This window comes from Poromitra crassiceps (genome assembly GCF_964638095.1).
Source record: "Poromitra crassiceps genome assembly, chromosome: 12".
Classification (NCBI taxonomy): Eukaryota; Metazoa; Chordata; class Actinopteri; order Beryciformes; family Melamphaidae; genus Poromitra; species Poromitra crassiceps.
Genome location: NC_139632.1, coordinates 3602386 through 3620978, shown reverse-complemented (window position 1 = coordinate 3620978; position 18593 = coordinate 3602386). Strand labels below are relative to the sequence as shown.

The window sequence follows — 18593 nt, the reverse complement described above, 5'->3', positions numbered from 1 at the left end:
ATTACAGAATATTGGTAGCCTGTAATCAGTAATCAGAAAAAGGCATAAGTTTAAGCACGTAGAAATAATGATTTAAAGATCTTCATTGATAATAACAGTAACACCATAGGCCTACTTTAGTAGGCTACTACTAACTGAGTAAACTTCATATTTATTTTTCTTTGTGTACACACCATTGTTGTCTGTATCTTACATATTTCTACATGTTGTTCAATTTCTCACATGTATTGATATCCTTTTTCTTGCTGTATCCTATAACTATTTGCTTCCAAAATAGAGATGAAATAACTGAAAGTAATCAATGAGATGTGTTCAAGTAATGCAATGGGTTACAGTAATACACTAGTCACTATTTTTTAGCACGCAATAAGAGGCCATTATTATACTAGTTAAGCAGTTAAGTGTCATTGGGGGGTACGGTGGTGCAGTGGTAAGCGCTGTCGCCTCACAGCTCGAAGGTCCTGGGTTTGATTCCCACCTGGGACGCTGTGAACACTGAAGGAATGCGTGCCCGTCCGCATGTCCTCGAGTGCCTGCCGCCCGGGTGGGGTCGTCAAAAGGGCCTTTCTGTGTGGAGTTTGCATGTTCTCCCCGTGCCTCCCGGGGGTTTCCTTCATATAGGAACCCCCTTCACCAAAACATGCAATATCCTGGTTGCTAATGTGGTTCCTTCTCTGGTCGTTAACACATTGAGTGCCACAGCGCTTCAGTAAAATTGTCTGCAGCCTGTGCCAGATTCACTTCCATTCAGTTGAAAACAGCTATAGAATTTTTTCTATTAGGGCTATATTGAGAGGGCTGGACTTTAATGAAACATTGAACACTCCTGCTTCTTCCAAAGAAGAAATTTTGTTTCTAGACAGTTCCATTATGAAATGACAGCCTCTGAAAAAAGTGCACTTTCAAGGGTTTTCTGTCGTTTTTTTTTTACTTTCCAAGATATAGTCACTTTTATGAATACCTTTTGCACTCTAATTTCGAGCACATTCACTGACTCTGGCTGGTGTTTTCTGATGTGGTGGCGTGGTGTGGTTTCTGTGCAGCCTGCGTGCCCCCCCCCCCTCTCCCCCCCCCCCCCCCCCCCTCTCCCCCCCCCCCCCCCCCCCCCTCTCCACCTCTGAGCTGCGGGCTCCTCCCCACACGCACAGAGTTTGTTTTCTCGACTCCGTTTTTGCCCCGGACGGATCCCAGCGCGCATCAAGGAAATGCCAAACGCGACTGAACGAAAAGGCTTGGCCGTTCGGCTTCGGATGCTGGCTTTCTGGCAGGGAATCGTGTGGAGATAGATAGAAGCATAAGAGCTCAGTTGTGAGCGCGGATGCAGCCGAGCCCACTCTCCGCTGCAGACAGAGCAATCTATACGGCTCTGGCTGAAGCATGCATCGGTTTCCTCTTTGATCACGTCTTTCCCTGCTGTCTCATGCACAAAGTAAAGGATCTGAGGTGGGTGGCGCAGCTTCCGTGTCGATGTTTAAGGTGGCGCCGTGTGATCCCTTGAAGGGATTCATGCTCACTGGCTAGGTACGACCTTAAACAGCAGAATTATGGAATAATATGAATTATGATTTTAGGACGTCCACAGACGTCCTTGGCACTCCTCGTTACATTTTTTTAGGACGTCCAGAGACGTCCTTGGCACTCAATGTGTTAAGGGCGCCTGTTCAGAGGGAGGGGAACTGGTTGGAATAGCGTGAACCTCCCACATGCTATGTCCTACCGGTGAAGCTTCCTCTGTCAGGTGAAAAGAAGCTAACTGCCCATGTCTCGGAGGAAGCATGGAGCCAGTTTCGGCTCTCCCCAGATCGGCAGAGGGTGGAGTAGCAACCAGGATAAATAAATTAAATTAGCACTAATGGGGATAAAAAATCGGGAAAAAAAATAAAATAAAAAAGCAGATAAGTGTCATATTTTGTAAATACTGTAATATTTATCCTGGACACCAATAGGCTCTGATGTATTGGCAGCCAGGGACTCCGGGTAACTTAACGTCCCGTGGCTGAAAATGTCAACTCTTCCTTGCCAGCCATGCTGATAAGTTAGTTAGAGAAACCTGGGACCTTGCCAGCCAAGCTATTTGATAAGTTAGTTAGAGAAACCTGGGACCTTAGAACATTTTAATGTAAAGTTTTGTCATGAAAAACTGTCAGAAGTATTTTGAGTCTACCAGATGTTTCTGTCCACACGCCAATTTGTTTCAATCACTCTTTTTTTGGCTCCATGGTCAGACAAAAACTACCATGCCTGAAGTGGGAAGGGGCTAGTTTTCATCAAAGACCTACTGTATACATACTGTACATGGTCATTTTGCATCCTTTGATCTGCTGAAGAGGAAGTTTGGGTTGCCCGGCACAAACTCCTGCAAATCAGAAATGATGTTCGATCCAAGATTGACACCTTTGAAGCGCTATCTCTAGATTTGTATGTCTGTTTGACAACCGCACCACAGCCTCTACTGAGAGGACTAAAGAAGAGTGGCAGGGGGAAACTTGATATTGATTTATCTGACATTATGGGAAGGAAGTCTGTCTGTGGTACAACTCTGCTCAGTTAATAGCAAGACAAACTTCCCTCTGGACAAATAACATAATCTTGAATCTTGAATCTTGAATGGCAGATCCCATTTAAAGTCGCTCACCGTCTTCACTACTCCAAGCATGAACTACACAAGATCTTCCCTTCTGTCTCGCCACTGTGTGACAGGTGTCAGAAGGCACGCTATCTGATGCCTTCTGGTTCTGCCTGTTCAGTAACAGGAGTCTGGGCCAACATATTTGATTGGTAGGCTACTCTAAGGCCTACAAAATAACCCTACAGCCAGAGGCAGGACTCGCCGTCTTCAGCTGCTCGGAGTCAGCTCTCTCTGAACTTCCCTCCAACTGTGCAACAATCTCTGACGCCCAAAGACTCATTCTGAAGGAATGGAAGTCCTCCTCTTCACCTTCTTTTCAGGTGTGGCTGATGGACATGATCTCTGTTATACAGATGGAGAGACTCAGGTCCCTGAGAACCAACTCTCTTGGAAGGTTTTCAACTATCTGGGACCTGTTTTTGGTCTACTTTGACGAGGTTAAGAATGACAAGTGACTGCACCTTAATATTCTGTTTATATTTGGGATATTCAATTAATTTATGAGTAAACAAACAGTGCCATATCCTGTTTACAATAACTGCGATATAATCCCATCATGTCTTATGTTAGCTGGGATATGCCAATATTAACTGGCACATGTTCTTATTGGGAATGGTAATGTGAGTGTAAAAACACTCAATAGCCACAACAGCTGTTCATGAGCCATATCTTTCATTCTGAATGAAATCGTTCTGATTGAAGATTCCCACACAGTTTACATGAAGTAATGGTTAATGTGTGCGTTTATGGTCCAAACTATGCAATCAGAATCCATGTTTCTGACGTGAAAAAGACAGAATCCACCACATAGCATGGGGCTTACGTTTTTAGCCGCAGCGAGTTCGACCGAAAATGGACCATTAATTTGGCACCATTATTGCTTTACATAGTTATATGTTGCATGTATAGTTAAAGTATCTCATTCCCAATGCAGCCCAGTTTTGTCTCACACTCGCCACGATTCAGATTCTCCCAGAAATATAGTAAACGGTGACTTGCCTCAAATGGGCGAGCAGCAGACGCAGAAAGAGCACAGATTATTCCAACCAATGAAAGTGATCAGAATGAGCGTAGGAGTTTATATGATTAATTTGTATCCGTCTAATATCGATTATGAAAGGTTTATTATACTGCCCCTTTCAAACGGAAGAAATTGGACAGTTTATTGTGACTGTGATGGTTACATGAGTCATTTCTATCCTGACTGGGCCATTGTTCTGATTATGAGTTCAATAAAGAGGCTCCAGGCTCCACACAGCTGTGCAGCACAGCCTCCAGCATTGAAAGAACCAATGAAAGAAAAGGCCTTGCCCCTTTTTATTAGGGCTGTGAATCTTCACTGGCCTCACGATTCCATTACGATTCATCTGTCAAAGATTCGATTTGATTCGATTCGATTCCACGATACAGCTCAAAGTATCGCAGCTCCAAGTATCACATCCTCAATTTTCTATATTATTACTGCACATGGCTACTTTTTCAGCAATGAATACATGCAGTCAGATAAATATCAAGTCCCTTTTTTTTTATTTAGAAAGTGCTTTAAAATCTGAATGTCAACAGAAATTTAAACATAAACGATTTAACCATTCATCTGTTAACGATTCGATACGATTCACACGTCCGCATCGCGATGCATCGATTAAACGATTCATTTTGACACCCCTACTTTTTATATGCAAGTCAGCGCCTCATGGATACGGATGGTTCATGAATGGCGATGGCCAATCATATTGTAGGCCCACAGAATGTTTGAGATCAAGTTGATTGATCTGATCTCAGGATCTGATCAGTGATCATTGTGCATCCCTGTTTGTCAAACTCATCATGGGTACTCTACTGTATATCATATCGATTCCAGATGATATCCTTCAGCACTAGTCTAGATGTACAGGTGTATAGTTATGTGTGGATGTACAATATGGTCAGTGCCTGCTGTAATGACAAGCTAGATGGCTTCTTCTACTTTTCACAATTCATTTTTTTGAATATTATTTTTCTTCATTTTTTTTAAATCATACAAACCAGAAGAAAGACAAAAAACAATCCCAACTTTTCATATTCATGAAGATCAACTGAACCGTCTAAAATCATAGGAGCAGCAGGGGTGAAAATTCATTTTAATACCAGAATGGATACTTTCAGAAAGAAAGAAAAAAACATTAGGTGTTATTTGGCCTTTTAATGTTTGGCCACTGCATTTTTGTTCATGCTTCTTGTTGCACTGGCTATACCTGGTATACCATTTTACAGGGTTTTATTTGTGCAAGTTCCTGCACCAGCTTTAGGCTACAGGGTTGCGTTGTTGTTGTTGTTGTTGTTGCATTATCCAACCGCAGTTACATAAAGGACCTGATTGCTGCGGTTTGCCTAGAATTCTCTGGTGAAATCAGCCTGGCTCAACGATTGGGGATTTGCGTGCCTGATGCTGCCTGCTGGTAGAGCTCAGATCCCTTGATGCAGCAAGTCTTCTCATCTTGGCAAGAAGGTCACAACTTGTTTAGGAGTCGTCACAATCAAGAGAGAGAACTGTCAACGTGCAACAGTGACAGTGACAGTGACGGTGACGGTGACGGTGACGGTGACAGTGACGGTGACGGTGACGGTGACGGTGACGGTGACACAGTGCGCGTGGATCATTCGTGGAGCATTCCCACACCAGAACACTTGACAATGGAGAGCACACACTAATGCTACAATAAAGTCCAAATTAATATTTTGCTGTCTGAAGCTTTCATATGAAATGAGCTCATGTGAACATTATATTACTGTGTGTGGATCCCATTGGGAGTATTTCATGGCTTTGACTGTAGGTTTGACTCAGGTTTTAGTATCTGACTGTATATTCCTGTATATTTGTACTTTGCACTTTACACTTTGTATACTTTTTACCCCTATCAGGACTCTAAGCCTGTATCATCTGGCAGGGGGACTAACAATGGAAATCAGTCTTGTGACTGCAATTGTCATGCATTTCATTTTTTTTTAATGTTCATTAATGTACACCTGTCCCCTATCGAACAAATAAATCAATTGAATTGAATTGAATTGAGTGCTCTAATGTTGTCTTTGGAAATGATGGAAGAAGAAGAAGTGCACAAATCCCTGGTTGAGTAAAGCCTTTTTACACAGGATTAGTTTTATAGGGTCATTAATCAGTGTCAGATTAGTGTCTGTAATTGATTGTAGTCCTGTCTGAATCTCTGCCATTTGAATCATCTCTATGGACTGCACACACATATCTGTGCCAGTAAATGGCTGGCTTAACCTGGCTGGAGAGATGTCGTTTCACTGTAATACCAGATACCACCACCGTATAGTTCTCTAATATAATAACTGCCATCAATCATTTTAATTACCGAGTCAATTGAAAGCCTATTATCAGCCAGCCTTGATTAATGTGTGATGTAAGTGGTGGAGCTTTTGTGCGTGTGTGTCTGTGTGTGTGTGTGTGTGTGTGTGTGTGTGTCTGTGTGTGTGTGTGTGTGTATGTGAGAGAGAGAGAGAGTGAGCGCATGCATGCGTGTGTGTGCGCACACGACCATACATGTGTGTGTGTGTGAGAGAGAGAGAGAGAGAGAGAGTGAGCGCATGCGTGTGTGTGTGTGCGCACGCGACCATATGTGTGTGTGTGTGTGTGTGAGAGAGAGAGAGAGAGAGAGAGAGTGAGCGCATGCATGCGTGTGTGTGCGCACACGACCATACATGTGTGTGTGTGTGTCTGTGTGAGAGAGAGAGAGAGAGAGAGTGAGCGCATGCGTGTGTGTGTGTGCGCACGCGACCATACATGTGTGTGTGTGTGTGTGTGAGAGAGAGAGAGAGTGACCGCATGCGTGTGTGTGCGCACACGACCATACATGCGTGTGTGTGTGTGTGTGTGTGTGTGTGCACTGTGCAGTGAGTGCATGCGTGTGTGCGCACGCAACCATACATGCATGTGTGTGTGTGAGAGAGAGAGAGAGAGTCCATGCGTGTGTGTGTGTGTGTGTGTGTGTGAGAGAGAGAGAGAGAGAGTCCATGCGTGTGTCTGTGTGTGTGTGTGTGCAGTGCGCACGCGACCATGCGGGTGTGTGCAGTGCACCTATGCTTGCAGCTTATGCGTGTACAGGGTTGTGGTGGGTCTGCTTTAAGCACTACTGTCAGTGTTTGTGCAGCCAAACAGGAACATCTCATGTTGTTGAATCCATCGTTTTTTGTCTTGACCGTTGTCTCTCTGTCCACAGTCGTCCTCCTCCTCCACTGTGATGGCTATGTTGTCAGTGGCGCTCCTCTACCTGCTCCTCCAGTCACTCCACACTCCTGGACATGCCTCTCCTTCCTGCCCCGCGGGCTGTCGCTGCTACAGCCTCACCGTGGAGTGTGGCTCCACCAGCCTGCGGGACGTCCCCAAGCATGTCCCTCCCTCCACACAGGTGCGCTCAGTAGTGGAAGAAATGCATTTCACGGAAATAAACGACAAGAAGAATCTTCAATCTACCAGACACATAGATGAAGCCATAAACAATAATCATTGATTGGATCGAGTTTTATTGCTGCATGAACTACAGCTCCAGTGATATCTGTAATAATACTGTAGAGTGCCAAAGTCACGCCCTCTTCCCCGTTCAGCATATGAACCAAGGGATTTCGTCCACCTGCTGTGATCAGCAAGCTGCGTGATCACTGGACAGGTGACCTGTCAATCACGCCCAAAGCATCCTCTTTTCTATTGTCTGTTTGACTCTTAACAGGGCGAGTCATATAGAAACTCACCCCCCTATAGGTTCTGTAAACATGTTACTATATGTTACATCTAACATGTTCTGTAAACATGTTACTATATACTATATGTAGGGATGCACCGATATGAAAATTTTGGCTGATGCCGATAACCGATCATTGCTGTTATGGCCGATAACCGATATTTACCGATGTCGATATGATCTGTATAAAACCACATTTTTATGATCATCACATTTTGTACATACTGAAAAACACATGTTAACACTGAATTTGAAAAAGTTATGCATTTCTTTATTTGCAAAGCCTTTGGAAAAGCCCATAAATCATAGATTTACTGCATTATTTCATATCAATGTGAAGAATTTGGCTGATAATGATAACCGATATTAACATTGCAACATCTGACCGATACCGATATGACCGATATGTTAAAAAATTACTAACATCGGCCGATACCGATATGATTACCGATATATCATGCATCCCTAACTATATGTTACATGTAACATGTTCTGTAAACATGCATGATGCTTACTTACTGTTACAAAGTGGGGCATTTTAACACGCAGGTGAAACGGGAACGGCATTCGGCCTCAAGTGGCCATTCGAGGAACTACAGCTTTCAGGATCACTTCCGCAACTTCCTGTGTGAAAACGAGCTAGCTAGCCCACTGGCCCTGGGACAGAAGAGTGCAACTTGACTTGTTGACGGAGGCGTACAACCTCGAGGCGGTTATTTCTAGTTGACCTTCTACCCTGTTCACCTCTAACTTCTCCCTCCACTCTCTCCATGCAGACCATCTTCCTCCAGGACAATGTTATCGCTCAGATCCGACGTCAGGATCTCTCTCAGCTGGAGCAGCTGCACTACCTCTACCTTCAGGTAAGAAGCACACAAACCGATTGAATGTCTCACATGACCAAATGACATCAATAGCATTGCTACGACTCCAGGTAGGCAATGAGTCCTTACCCCCAATTGAACGTGAATATTCCTATATTATTCCTATAGTACGCCTACCATGTCCCCCCTGTCCCCGTGCTTTCTACACCTATGTGTTGTGCTGACATCTTCAGGTATTAAGCGCAAAGTGATGCTTTACTCACAGGTGTTTGAATTGACCTGGATGTCCGTAGCACAAAATAATGTAACGTTACTTTAAAGGAAAGAAGAAGAAAAGATATATGTATAGAAAAAATAATATGTACCATATTTCGCCACTGCTGAATGCATATATAGAGGAAGCACTGATAGACCCTTCAATATTATTATTCTTTACATATACTGGACTACTTTTAAGTAGAAATATATGACTGAAATAGCAAACATAAAAAAGAGTATGGATTCTAGCATTAAAAGCATGTGGAAAAAAATATAATATTAATTGTAACCAAGATGGCACTGAACTATTGGACGCCTAATTGCAGCAGGATAGGATCAAAACACAAGAAACAATAGCAAAGCAGTCAAAAAAACATTCCGATTTCAATTGTAAAACATACTGTACGTTGTATTAACCATCTCCCTCATTTACCCATGCATTTGTCCTTACCCAGTACAGCAATGCTACTTGAAATCGCTCCTGAGCAATAGCCAACAACAAAGACGTATTGTTTGTTCACCTCTTCCTTGCCTGTCCAGAACAACACCATTTCGGCGGTGGAGCCCGGCTCTTTCCAGAACCAGGGCCAGCTGCTCGAGCTGGCGCTGAACGGGAACCAGATCCACTTGGTCACAGCCGATATGTTCCAGGGGCTTGACCATCTGCGTATTCTATACCTGGCAGGAAATGACATCACACGCCTGCTGGACTACACCTTCCGGGGCCTGCAGGTAACGCAGATCAGAGCACACGTGGCAGTGAGACACCTTGACACTTTAGAGTTGTCCCGTTTCTTTGGACCTCATGCTAAGCCCCGCCCCCATGTCCTCTGCCTTGTGATGTGTACAATACATCCCTGTCCCTGCAGCGTCTCCAGGAACTCCACTTGCAGCACAACAGTATAGACATGCTAGCAGACCACGCGCTAGTTGGCCTGACTTCTCTCGCTCTGCTGGACTTGAGCAGGAACAACCTCTACACCATTGGTCCTGCATCTCTACGACCACTGGTCAGCCTCCAGGTGCTGCGCATCACAGGTGAGACGGCGATGCTGCGATGAAACCACAAACGTGATGAATGTGAATGTAACCATGACAACAAAATGGTTCTCCTTTACCACCATTAATACCATTTATACCCAATATGTATAAAGCTGCTGAGTATCAGCAACAGCATCATAGATGTAGCTGACATTTAGCTGTCTTAAAAACACATTAAAAAACAAAGAAAACGCTTACAAAAGCATTACAGAGTGCCCTCTAAGGATTTTACATGTGGATTCTATTAGGAAAAAATATATAATTCATTGCATCCCTCAGAGTTGCCTAGATTATTTCTTATGAAGGGCCAAACACTTTTTATCTGGATGTTATGTGAAATTACATTACATTAAAATGTATTATATTTTATAGACAATTGACGTTCTAAATCTAAAATAACTTTTCAAAATAATAAAAACACTACTCTTGTATCTGTTTAACAGTAATTTTATTAGTTAGATTTAGGGTTGATTATAAAAAAAAAAGACAATTTAAAAGCGAAAGACACCTTTCTGACAGAAAGTGCATGCAACTCAAGGTGCGTAGCCCTAACCCTAACCCTACCCATAGAACCTAACCCTAACCACCTAACCCTAACCCTAACCCTAACCCTACCCATAGAACCCATTCTCCTTCAGATATCTGGAGGTGAGATCAAGGGACCCCTTTGAAACGTTTTTCCATTGCCAAAATGTTGCATCACTTTTGGAGTGTTATTTAGCCCCTTTCCCCACAAGCTATGTTGACATGGTTCCGATGGATTTCTTAGGTCTTCTAGTTTCATACGGGCCAAACTTGGCCCGCGGGCCCCAAATTGGTCGGCCATGGCTTCCTTCCCCAAGTGACTGTCTGCTGGATGGGGGCGGGCAAGACAGACGTGACAAATAAAGTCTTGCTGTCATAGGAACAGAATACATAATGTCATAATGTCATAGGAACAGCAACGCTGATGAAGGCTACCTGCTGAAACGCGTTTGTTGTTTCTGTGTTCAAGCTAAGTATTAAAATAACCTAAAGGCCTTTTTTGAGTGCTGGCCTCTTCGTTGGTTTTTGTACGTTTCTAACTTGGCCCTGCACCTTGACCGACTTCAATTTTGAAGTGTGCTCGCTACTGCTGCTGTTTTATATAGGAACAGAATACATAATGTCATAGGAACAGAATACATAATGTCATAGGAACAGAATACATAATGTCATAGGAACAGAATACATAATGTCATAGGAACAGAATACATAATGTCATAGGAACAGAATACATAATGTCATAGGAACAGAATACATAATGTCATAGGAACAGAATACATAATGTCATAGGAACAGAATACATAATGTCATAGGAACAGAATACATAATGTCATAGGAACAGAATACATAATGTCATAGGAACAGAATACATAATGTCATAGGAACAGAATACATAATGTCATAGGAACAGAATACATAATGTCATAGGAACAGAATACATTATATAGGCTGGCAGAGAAGCACAATACTTAGTTCATAAGCTTTGTCTGGTCTCTCTCTTGATGCATCACAATCAATAAGCCTTTTAAAAGTCAGTTGTTGTTGTAGGCTGCCTGCTCTGCGGTTCTCCACCTTCCCGACATCAAAGATTCCCAACACTGCTCTGTTTCTTTGTTTGTACCGGTTCTACCAGACAACCCCTGGCGCTGTGACTGCGCTCTCCACTGGCTGAGGAGCTGGATCGATGAGGAGGGCCAGCGTCTGCTGAGCTCGGCCGAGCGGCGTCTGGTCTGCACCGAGCCGCCGCGCCTCTCCCACCTCAGCCTGGTCCAGGTGCCCCTCAACAGCCTGGTGTGCATCCCCCCGCTGGTGCAGCTGGAGCCCAGGAGGCTGGCTGTGCGCCTGGGAGAGAGCCTGAGGGTGTCCTGCCATGCTTCTGGGTACCCACGGCCACAGGTGAGGGACATTGCCCGGCAAGTTGATGGTGACGCTCAAACTCCAGGCTTCAAAACGGGAGGTCACAAAGCAATGGGTGACGTTGTCACGGTGGCTACGTCCATGTTTATCATAGGGTGTTATATTATTATTATTATTATTATATTAGGCTGTGTGAATGTATTTGGACCCAGGACCAGAGACGACAGAGGCAGGAATCAGATAGATGTCTTTTACTTAGACTTTGAGCAAAATACAAAAATGAACAAATAAACAAAGAGCAGCAATTAAGCTTCCAGCTAAATAGCCGATACAGAATGTTGGACGGCCGACAACAAACTAAGGTCTCTTGGCAGAGTAACAGGAAAAAGTGCACTCAACCGCCCTGCAGCTCGACCGCTGTGCGGGGCTCCCTTGCTCTTATGTCACAATGCCTATGACATCAGCAGTGATGTCACAATGCAATTGCTGAAGTGACATCACTTCTGGGACAAAAATCACAGATAGTGGGGTTGGCCCCGCATGATTCTTGTTCACTCTATCTACACTTTTAGAAAGGTTGTGAACAAGGTCATGTCTATCCAGTACCCCTAGAGCAGTGGTTCTCTTTCACATCAAGGACCCCTAAACTGACACAAATTAGACCCTGGGTCCCCCATCTGACAAGAGTTTTGCTGTTAGATGTTTTATTACATAAATTACAATAGATTGTATGTTTTATGATGGTTACTGCCTGATGTTTACATATTGTAACATTCTCTATTGTTTTTTGTTCTGTTGTATATATTGTACACTATATTTGATGCACTTTACAGTGTTTCTTGTCTCAATGGACACTTGTCTTTGGGGTGTAGTCCTGAAAATCTGTAGGACTACAATTCCCTTGACGTTTAGCCACCAGGAAGTGTTTTATTTGACACAGGTGTTGTACATTGGCTAATCAACTGATGATTGTCTGAACCTTTATAGGCTGTATTCACTTGTTACCCGTCTTATGCCTGAAGAAGGTCTATGACCGAAAGCTTGCAATAAATAGATATTTGCACAGATTTGAGTGTGCGGACGCTCCTTTTTTCATTCATCTTGATACTTTTAAGCTCCAGCACCTCAGCAAAGTCTGATACCGGATGAGTGGTGGTCATTTTACTATTTAGATGTTTTATTACAGAAAGTGTATGAAACCCATCACTAAAATAGTCATACATTGCCATTGTGTTATTTATGGATGGAATGATTAATTATTAATACAATTAATTGTATTATTATTACTTCCATTTTTTGCTGTGGACCCCCTGGAGCCCCCTCAAGGACCGCTGGGGGTCCCTGGACCGCACTTTGAGACCCACTGCCCTCGAGGGCAGCCGACATCGATGAAAGTAGACGCCGTTCTCAATCAAACAGAACTGTGCGTGCACATTAGAAAAACCAAGAGCATTGATTTCTTATTCATCGTCCGCCGTCAACCTATCCACCTTATTTTTGGCGGCCATGATGCACCATGGGTGCTGCTTCCTTCTGCTGTCCTCTTCCCATGATGCACCATGGGTGCTGCTTCCTTCTGCTGTCCTCTTCCCATGATGCACCATGGGTGCTGCTTCCTTCTGCTGTCCTCTTCCCATGATGCACCATGGGTGCTGCTTCCTTCTGCTGTCCTCTTCCCCCGTTACGTCTAGCTTGACACAACACACAGCCCGTCTAATGTACCCGTCTGTAACCGGTGCAGCTGAGCTGATAAATGACGACTTGTGCAACGAGCAACAGGTTAGCAGATGTGATAGATGATGGCTGAGTTTCTCAACAAAGAAGCTTCTTAAGGGGGCCTTAAGAAGGGTTAAAGAAGCTTCTTAGCGCTAAGAAGCTTTTGGGAAACCCAGCCATTATCATTAGGCTACATTCCCAAAACGAGTGTTATTTTGTGACGAGCAAACTTTTAACGTCGGAGTTCGACAAGGAAATGCCATGCGAGGAGGCACGCGCTGCGCTGCAGTCGTGGGCTGCAGTGCAGAGTACTATCCAGGCAGTGTCAACCCAGCGTAAACACAGCTGCTCACGTTCTAGACCGGATATTGCTCCCAGAATTATTTTTACAGCGGGAGCCTCACAAAAATAAGGTGGATATAACATTACAAAAGTAGGAAATGCTGCACACACAAAAAACTATATTGTCAAACAAATTAAAAAAAATTAACCTACCCACACACCGAGTTTTAACAATATAACACTTGGTACATATACTGTCCTGATCAAAGATATTCTGAGCTAAAACCCTGAAAGAAAGCCCTTTGCAACACCACTGATGATGAAGACATTGACGACGACGACGACGATGATGAGTATATATAATAATAATATAATGAAAAACATTTTGTGCATGGACAGGTGACCTGGAGGAAGGCGTCCCAGGGCAAGATGGTTCTCTCTCCCAGAGGCCTGGTGCAGGAGCTGGGTGCTGGTGGAGGAGGAGGAGGAGGAGGAGGAGGAGCGGAGGAGCACTCAGAGGAAGGCAGAGTGCGTCTGCAGAAGATCGACGGGGAGCGCTTCGACCCCGACACCGGCAGCGGCATGCTGTTCCTGAGCAACGTGACCGTGGCCCACGCGGGCTTCTACGAGTGTGAAGCCTGGAACGCAGGGGGCGTGGCCAGGTTGACCTTTCAGCTGGCCATCAACTCGTCCACGTCCTCGTCCTCTTCCTCCTCTATCTGGGCATCGTGGTCCCAGGTCTCCTCGCCGTACTACCCTTCGTGGCCGCGGCTGAGGAACCATCGCCCCGCCGCGGGTTCGGACGTCAGCCGCGAGCCGCTGTACGCCCTGGGCAGCATGGCCTTCAGTGCCCTGGGTGCTGCCACTCAGACAGCTATAGCAGTAGGTATCTCACTCCTGGCCCTCACCGCACTCCTGCTGGTCGCCATGATCTACAGCCGGCATCACCAGAGAGAGAAGGAGGCGGACGGAGCCGAGAAGGTGTGTATCATCTGTTTGTCTGTGTGACAGGCGGGTTCAAGTCTGCAAGGGGACTTTCTTAGAACATTTAAAAATATATATATACGCAAGAACTTTTAATGTCCAACATATTAAGAAATACATGTGAGTAATTGCTACGGCTGGGTATCATTTTTGGCACCAATACTAAACAATACCTTTCTTTTCATTACACTCATCTGACTATATGGAAGAAAGCAGTTTCCATAGAGGCAACCAACAACAAATACATAGATTAAAAGAGCTAACTATTCTACTTAGCCTAGCCTACCTGACACAACCAACCTGACCCTCAGAAAGAAGAAAACCTTATTGGCTGCGTTTCCCAACAAAGAAGCTTCTTAAGGAGTTAAGAAGCTTCTTAAAGGAGAACTTACCTCCAAAACACTTTTTTTCAGCTTTTAACCAATATATATGACTTTGGGGGTGATGTGTGAAGAATTCTGGTCAGAATTTCCACATTTGACACCAAACTGTTGCCATTTTACCATTTGTATCATTTTTCAGCAGCATAACTGGCATAAGCGCCCTCTAAAGGTCGAACACTGCTTTTTTTTTTTCTCAAATGAATGGGAGATTAGGAACACACTGACGTCACAGTGTTCCCAAAGACTATGGGATTTCAAGATAATTACTCCCCTACCCCCCCTGTACCCTTTCGGCTCCTCAGAACTCCAAGCCTATTCCTATTGAAGTTTGCTCTTAAAATACTGAACCAAACATCGTCAAAGTTGGCACATGTCTTAATTATAGTTAGTTTCCCGCTGAATGTGTCACTACTTTATTAATATCTTACCTGGATAAGCTCGAATGATGATGTATATATTATCAGTCCGAGTTGGAAGCAGCTGTCTCCAGCCCAGGCAGGCGGGAGAGAGTCGTACTGTAAACCTCATGCACTAGCTCCAAGCTCCGCGGGCACGCGCAGCAGAGCAGAGCTCTCTGTGCTCTGAGAGCAGAGAGAGCAGTCTGATATTTCCGCAAACAAATATGGTCGCAGTTTAGCGCACATGTAAAATATAACGCTATACTACGACGTGACAACGTGACAAAGCTTATCTAAACACATCGGCTACTATCATATTTCCCTGCATCCCTCCTACTGAGATTATATCGGTAATGATTTTGGACAGACTGAATGCGCGGAGGAGGAGGAGGAGAGATCTGCAGCTGTGCCCTGAGTAGCCCTGAGAGACACTCGCCTCGCTCCGACTACTGTGCCTGTCTGTGAAAAGCGTCCTGTCCAGTCGCACCTTCGCAAACAGATGCGGGATTCCCTCAATCCTGTACCCAATCTCAGACTGTATTCTCTAAATCGCACACCAGCTATTTCTGTCTGTGTTTGTTTGTTGCTCCGTGAGGTTAGAGCGCCCCATGCATGCAGCAGGCTGTTTCGCCAGCCGGGGTCTGGCAGGAGGGAGGAGGCGCAGGCAGCCTGCACTGCGCTGAGAGGAAAACTTTTGCACAACTTTTAACAAGAATCACGAAAAGCCCCCAAACTAAAATGAAAAAGGGACTATATGGCAACTTGGACGAGGGAATGACGTAGAGAAATCTCGCATTGTGTTACCCCAGAACGGGGGGTTTGTCGTATTGTGCGGTGTGCTGCTGTAATGAGCCCATGCCACTTTGCTCTCGTAACGTAGTTTGATACACTGTCATAGAGATACATGCAGAAAAATAATTAAATTTCTAGTTCGCCACTGAATTACCAAATTGATATAACTTTCAACCATTTTGAGCAAAGCTCTTTCCAAACAGGCCACCAGCGTTGGCTAGTTGTTGATATTTATAAAGATATGGCCCCTCTCAAATAAATTATTTTTGAGGCAGTAGGCAAACTGTAATGGCGTCGATTTCCGAAAAAAAAATCTGGACTTGAACACAGCCAAAGAGTCCAGTATAGACAAGAGCATATGTCATTTCTTGGTTTTTTCCATAGGTATTTTCAAATCACTGTTCTAATACATATCTAGGGGGTAAGTCCTCCTTTAAGGAGTTAAGGAGTTAAGAAGGCTCCAAAGAAGTGTTTCCCAAACGCCTTCTTAACAGCCTTCTTAACACATCGCTAAAGAAGGCTCTTAAGAAGGGTTCTGTGAAAGGTGCTATATAAATCCACAACATTCTTATTATAAAAGGAATCCATTCTGATTAGAGGAATATAGCCTACGGTAAAACATTTAAAACACAAGTAACCATATTACATAGAGGAGAGATTTTCAAGTGTTCCCCAATTTTAAACACTAAAGGGTGCATGAAAGAAAGGAAAAAGGGAAAAACACAACAGTGGACACTATATTATTATGTCCTTTTGCCTGACGCGGCTGAATCTGCGAGTGTTTCGTCATTAAGAAGGTGTTAAGAATGCCCCAGACCCTTCTTACAAAACCTTCTTAACGAAAGATCATCTTAGGCTAAGAAGCAATTGGGAAACGCATTGGCTTCGTTGGCTTCTTACGGGAGCCTTAAGAAGGGTCAAAGAAGCTTCTTAGCGCTAAGAAGCTTTTGGGAAATGTAGCCAATAGCATTTTTTTTTCCTCTCACCCCCCTTCCCCCTGCCTTTAGGACAGGCTGCTTTTGTTTATATAAGAATCTGTTCTTAATTGCTTGCCTGGGTAAATAAAGATTAAATAAAAATAAAAAATAAAATACCCAGCCATAGCAACTGCCCTCTCATTAGCAACACATTGCACTTTCTCTTTACATTTTCAGTTGAGTACATTTAAAATGTGTGTCTTTCAGTGCGATTGTAGAACACCGAACACTTTGACATAATAAGAAATAGTTGTTGTTTTGGGTGAGAAATAAGGTGAGCTCAAGTCAATCAAGTCTGCCAGTCTTCATTAGGGGGATGAACCCAACACCTCCACACAAGAGTGCCCCCGCTGGACACTGAAGGAAAACCCTGTCCCGTACCATGAACTTTTTCTTCCATTGCTTCTTAGCCAACTCTCTTCCCTGGCCATCCAAACCTTCTTTACACTCCACAACCTTTCTTTTTTATTTCCCATAGAAACAGAGCATGCCAGTACTTTTTTCTTTTTTTCTTTCTATTTGTAACACTTCTGTTAAAACTGTATTATGATGTCCATAACACTGACGCTGTATCTTAACATGCAGGAGGAGAGCATCCTCTATGTGAACGACTACTCCGACGGCCCGACCACTTTCGCCCAGCTGGAGGAGTACCGTGACGAGCGCGGCCACGAGATGTACGTCCTCAACAGGGCCAAACCCGTGTTGCCACCAGCACCGCCGGCAGCCGTCAGCACCACTAACCTGGGTTACCCCGCCCCGTCAGAGGCCTCCATGTCCTCCAGCCCCGCCCTCTCCTCGGGGCCCGGCCAGACCATGAGCCCGGCCCTGGCCCCGCCCAACAAGCAGCAGCAGCAGCAGCAGCAGGAGCCCGACATACGGACCATGCGGAGGATGGCAGGGGAGGGAGGGGAGGCGGAGCCTGTGATCACGTCAGAGGGCGAGGGGCTGTTTCTCAACCACACGGGCCTCTTCATGGACTCTCAGATCGCCTATGAGATCCACTGTTGAAGGGAGGGGAGGATCTATTGGATAATCAAAGACACAGAAGGGATGTGATGTTAGATCTTACGGCTCTAGTGTGTGGTTTTAATGCAGCAGTTTGTCTGCGACAATTAGTCCACTGCAAACTGCAAAGTGTGTCACATTTTATCTCAAGGGGGGTTGGGGACCTACTGCTGGAATCTCCTAATGAACGAGAGAAATACCCAAAAGCCTGTGGAAGGATTTACTTTTTAAATCTACTGCTTCTGGAGGAGGGAAGAACTGGCCATACATTGAGAGGATCTAAAACAGCAAAAAACGAGTTTATGTTCCAGAGTCATGACGAACCTCATCCAAGCCAAATAGACCTCGAATGAGAGGCTGTGTCATGCCGGAAGAGACACTGGCCCAAGACTTGCCTTTTGCTCAAAATGGACTAAAAAGACTCGCCTTCCAGTAATGTACTGGCCGTAGTAGAAGAGGTGGACATACTGGGGAGAGCTCATATTTCACTTAAGTCACTGGTAATTAAGCTGAAAGATGGGTGAACTGTGACCTCGCCACTATGATAGGTCAGTGGTAACGACTAACTAGGGTGACCAGTGGAGGCGCTGTAACCCCAGCCCAGTCGCCAGAAAACTATTTGGGCGTCGTGTTGTTTCTGCAAACCACAGACACGTTGAATCTCAACGTTTGTGAACC

General features: G+C 44.5%; 1 protein-coding gene across 1 annotated transcript; it reads left to right on the top strand.

Moving 5' to 3' along the window:
• Positions 1–6689: 6689 nt before the first annotated feature.
• Positions 6690–17918, top strand: LOC310786989 (leucine-rich repeat-containing protein 24-like; the record flags this gene model as incomplete). The annotated part of the gene is made up of 8 exons (XM_083648313.1): positions 6690–6695; positions 6853–7041; positions 8148–8234; positions 8994–9185; positions 9323–9491; positions 11152–11414; positions 13773–14354; positions 17493–17918. The coding sequence occupies 8 exons, from the start codon at positions 6690–6692 to the stop codon at positions 17916–17918; spliced, it is 1914 nt and encodes a 637-aa protein (XP_083504439.1).
• Positions 17919–18593: the final 675 nt, after the last annotated feature.